This window comes from Erithacus rubecula (assembly GCF_903797595.1).
Source record: "Erithacus rubecula genome assembly, chromosome: 1".
NCBI classification, from domain to species: domain Eukaryota; kingdom Metazoa; phylum Chordata; class Aves; order Passeriformes; family Muscicapidae; genus Erithacus; species Erithacus rubecula.
In genome coordinates, this window is record NC_136658.1 from 105,686,760 (window position 1) to 105,691,382 (window position 4,623).

Here is a 4,623-nt window from a genome sequence, read left to right on the forward strand (position 1 = left end):
AAAGAGACACAGAAGTATAAGCATGCAGAACAAACTGACAGTGCAGTCCCACCACTATGTCTTTCAGTATAGCTGAGCAGTCTGCAGATAATTCAAGCCTTTACAGTGTGTTTTACCTTGAATAAAGTGATTGCAAGGGGTCTCAATGCACTTCCCAAGTCCTGCTGGCCCCACTATTCCTGATATAAGCCAGGATGCCATTGGCTTTTGGACACCCGGGCACACACTGGCTCTTGCTCAGCTCTTGTTGACCACCACCCCCAAGTCTTTTTCCACCAGGCAGCTTTTCAGCCACAGTACCCCAAACCTGGCCCTTTGCCTAAAGTTGCTGTAACCCAAATGTAGGACCTGACACCTGGTCTTACTGAACTCATACCTTTGGCCTTGGCCCTGTCCAGAATCTTCCTGAAACAGACCAACATTCCTTCCAACTTGGTGTCATCTGCAAACTGACAGATCCATCCCTGACCCCCTTTTCCAGAGTGTTGTTACAGATATCAAACAGAACAGGCCCCGGTGCTGAGACCTGGGGAGCCCTGGCACCCATGGCTGGCTGCAGCTGGATCTAACTCCACTCCCTACCTCTCTCTGGGCATAGCTCTGTACCCAAAGAGTGCCTCCTCCATGAGCAACCACTTTCTCCAGGAGAATGCTGTGGGAAATGGCATCAAAGGCTTTACTAAGCTCCTGGGAAACAAGAGGCATGTTCTGAGTGGGTCATCTTGCCATGGGAGGAGGTCGTGTCTGCCCAACAGGCCTTACATCCAGTGCCTCAGCCTCTTCCTCTCCTTTGTCACTGTGCTACCCCCCTGCAATCCAGTGAAAGCTGGAGACTTTCCTGAGCTCTCCTTTCATTGCTAATGTACTTATGGGAACATTTTTTATTGTCTTTTACAGCACTGGGTAAATTAACTTCCAGTCAGGCTTTGGCCTTCCCGATTTTCCCCCTGCACAACCCCTTGAAAGTTGTGTAGGCTTCCCATCTCTTCTTCCAGAGATCCTAAACACTCTGGTTTCATGAGAGGTCCATGTGGGTTCCATGACAGTTCCACCTGGGTTCCATCCACGGTCGGTTGGCCCGGTGCGTTGTGGCCATGGAGCCCTGGTGCCAGGTCCCTCTGTGACATGGCAGCGGACACGGCCCCAGGCAGCAGCGCTGCGCTGTCACCCTGCAGTGCGGCTACGGCAGCGGTGAGGGCAGGCAGGGCACGGCTGGGCTGGGACAGGGACAGGGCTGGGACAGGGGCAGGGGCAGGGCACAGCTGGGCTGGGACAGGGACAGGGACAGGGCTGGGACAGGGACAGGGACAGGGACAGGGACAGGGACAGGGACAGGGACAGGGCTGGGCTGGGCTGGGCTGGGACAGGGACAGGGCTGCGACAGGGCTGGGACAGGGACAGGGACAGGGACAGGGCTGGAACAGGGACAGGGACAGGGGCAGGGACAGGGCAAGGCTGGTCTGGGACAGGGACAGGGACAGGGACAGGGACAGGGACAGGGACAGGGACAGGGACAGGCACAGGGACAGGGACAGGGACAGGGCTGGGCTGGGCTGGGCTGGGACAGGGACAGGCCGGGCTGGGCTGGGCTGGGACAGGGACAGGGATGGGCTGGGCAGGGCAAGGCTGGGCTGGGCTGGGACAGGGACAGGGCAAAGCTGGGCTGGGACAGGGACAGGGCAAGGCTGGGCTGGGCTGGGCTGGGCTAGGACAGGCCGAGCTGGGCTGGGCTGGGCTGGGCTGGGCTGGGCCAGGGCCAGGGCCAGGGACAGGGACAGGGACACGGACAGGGCTGGGCAGGGCAGGGCTGGGCTGGGCTGGGACAGGGACAGGGACAGGGACAGGGACAGGGACAGGGACAGGGCTGGGCAGGGCAGGGCTGGGCTGGGCTGGGACAGGGACAGGCTGGGCTGGGCTGGGCTGGGCTGGGACAGGGACAGGCTGGGCTGGAACAGGGGCAGGGCAAAGCTGGGCTGGGACAGGGACAGGCTGGGCTGGGAGAGGGACAGGGACAGGGCAAGGCTGGGCTGGGCTGGGCTGGGCTGGAACTGGGGCAGGGCAAGGCTGGGCTGGGAGAGGGACAGGGCTGGGCCACCAGCACCTGGGGAGCTCCAAGGGCTGGGGACAGGGGCAAGACTGGACTGGGACAGGGAGCAGGGGCAAGGCTGGGCTGGATGAAGGCCAGGCCGGGCCACCAGCACCTGTGGAGGTCCAAGGGCTGGGGAGAGGGACAGGGACAGGGGACAGGGGCTCTGGGGAGCACTGGGGCAGGGCAGTGCCACCACTGGGGCCAATCCCTGTCCCTGGGCTCTGCCTTTCCTGCCCCAGCCACCCTCTCCCTGCTGCCCAACCCCACTGAGCCCCTTCTCTCCCTCCTCCTCCTCCTCCAGGCCATGGCTGGAAAGATCACAAAAATCCTGCTGGTGCTGGCCATCCTCCAGCACGGGCTGAGGGCAGAAGCCCAGGTAGCGCAGACCAGAGCAGAGGTTCTGACGCAGCATGAGGAACAGCACAGTCAGATGACCTGGCTGGTGAGAAAGATTGTAAATTGTTCAAGTGACTGGGCAGCTGGGAATAACTCCTGGTTAGTCTGTGTGAGCAGCAGGGCAGTGATTCTCTAGCATGGCTAAGTTTAACAGTGCCTGCATCCCACTTGGGTGCCTCTGCCCAGGTCTTGTTTCCTGCCTGCTCCTCATCTCTGGTTTCCAATTTAGAGGGCCTAAGTTCACAAAGAGCAACTGACCTTACTCTAAGTACTGAGGCAAAAAAAAAAAAGCATCAAATATCTCAGTCTCTTCCTCTTCTATCTCATTATATTTCATCCCTATCCAGTAAATGATGGAGATTCTCCTTAGCCCTTCTTTTTGTTACCAATGAACTTACAGAAACATTTTTTATTCTCTTATATGGCAGTTAATATAAAACCAAATTCAGCTCTAGCTGTGCTTTGGCCCTTCTAATTTTCTCCCTGGACAAGCCCAAGAGAGTTATGCAGTTTTCCCAAAAGGCTGACCCCTTTTCCAAGGGTCATAAACTCTGGTTCCATCTGAATTCCGTCTGGCTTCTTTCCAAGGGCAGGGTGTCGCTGTGGGGCTGCGATGTCTCTGACATGAGAGGAGTCAGGTCCCCCCTGCCCTGTGTGGCAGTGTCACTGCTGCAGTGAGGCTTGAGGCAGCAGTGAGTGGCACAGGCTGGGGGAAGGATGAGGGGCAGACTAGAAGCACCAGTACCCAGGGGAACTTCTACAGTTGGGGAGAGGGTGAAGGGGCTGTGGTGAGTGTCTTGGGCAGGGCGGGTTCCACTCTTGGGGCAAGTGCCCTCAAGGCTGTGGAGGTGGCTGCCCCTATCCCTGGGCCCTTAATTTTCTACCCCAATTGCCCCAGCCTCCATCTCCTCACCACCCAGCCTTACTAAGCTGCGTTCTCCCTCCTCCAGGCCAGAACTGGAAGGATCACCCAAATCGTGGTGCTGCTGGGCATCCTCCAGTATGCAGTGAGGATGGATCTTCCAATAGTGAAGGTCACAAAAGAGTTCATGAAGCAGCATGAGAAGAAGCATACTGTAGAGATGGCCCAGCTGCTGCTGATGGAGCAGAAGATCCAAAAGCAGCGTGGACTCACCCCAGGAATAATGGCCCTCTTGGCTTGCCAGGAGTGGTGGTTCTGGGTCAGTGCTGAAATCCTCCTCACGTTCTTTGGGATCTACTGGCTGCCCAGGCAGAGGAGCTCTGACTATGACGATGACAGCCAGGAGGAAGCCTCCACCAGTGCCCAGGAGCAGATAGAGGAGGAAGAGGAGAACTGTGAGGATAATCCTGACACTTATGATGTGCCAGAGAAGCCTCCAGATAAGGTAGGGCACATCTGCCAAGCCCTTCCCAAGAAAACTTTCTGAGGGCTGGCAGTGCCTACAAATACAAATGCCTACAAGGACATGATTGACCCCCTGCTGCTCCTGCTCCTTAGACCACTCATTGTGTACTCTTTCCACTAGAGCTGAGCACAGTGGAGGATCTGGAGGAGATACCCCTGTGGCTGTGGAGAGCAGTGACCAGAAAACACGCTGTGCCACCTCCCCTCCCGGCTAAGGAGGTAAACAAGAAGTTCTCTGCTTCCTGTGCCCCTGCAAATAGTCCCAGTTGTGATGCTACCCCTTCCAGGAAGCGTGGAATGTTTTATAAATACATTCATTAAATTGTTTATTTGTTTTAATAAATCCTGTTTGAGCAAGAGAGTGTTGGGGGATGGTGCTGCTTGTCTCCTGAGCTACCAAGTGGGTCACTTGTCATAGGGGAGATGGGTTGGTCAGGCAGGACTTGTCTTCCACAAACCCATCCTGATGCCCTGGCTGTCCTGTGTGTGCCACATGATGGCTCTTGAGCCGCTCTATGAGCTTTCCTGGCCCAAAATTCAAGCTGACAGGGCTGTATTTCTTCTCAATGTTCAGTTTTGAATACCAGAGACACTTGAACGTATTTCTTCTCAATGTCCAGTTTTGAATACCAGAGAAACTTGAATGTCCTCCTCCTGGGCCAGCTCTGAACAGTGCCTGCAGAGGTGCAGGGAGTTGCTCTGCACTATGTGCTGTGAGAGGTGGTTTCCATTTCCTAACTCTCACATAGTC

At 56.4% G+C, this 4,623-nt stretch overlaps 1 protein-coding gene across 2 annotated transcripts; it reads left to right on the forward strand.

The window, feature by feature from the left end:
* The first annotated feature begins 1,058 nt into the window (after window positions 1-1,058).
* Window positions 1,059-4,101, forward strand: LOC306809468 (uncharacterized protein). Of its 2 annotated transcripts, none has more exons than XM_079321015.1 (4): window positions 1,059-1,191; window positions 2,391-2,531; window positions 3,436-3,852; window positions 3,994-4,101. In XM_079321015.1, exons 1-4 carry the CDS (start codon window positions 1,126-1,128, stop codon window positions 3,997-3,999), a joined length of 630 nt encoding a protein of 209 aa, XP_079177141.1. In that variant the 5' UTR covers window positions 1,059-1,125; the 3' UTR covers window positions 4,000-4,101. The 2 variants fall into 2 exon arrangements, with proteins under 2 accessions (XP_079177141.1, XP_079177142.1); XM_079321016.1 differs by having other exon boundaries at window positions 1,095-1,105.
* The last annotated feature ends 522 nt before the right edge of the window (window positions 4,102-4,623 follow it).

Coding starts and splice junctions, on each gene's coding strand:
- LOC306809468 (XM_079321015.1), top strand. CDS start 1,126: ATGGCAGCGGACACGGCCCCAGGCAGCAGCGCTGCGCTGTCACCCTGC. Junction 1,192..2,390: donor GCAGTGCGGCTACGGCAGCG/GTGAGGGCAGGC, acceptor CTCCTCCTCCAG/GCCATGGCTGGAAAGATCAC. Junction 2,532..3,435: donor ACAGTCAGATGACCTGGCTG/GTGAGAAAGATT, acceptor TCCCTCCTCCAG/GCCAGAACTGGAAGGATCAC.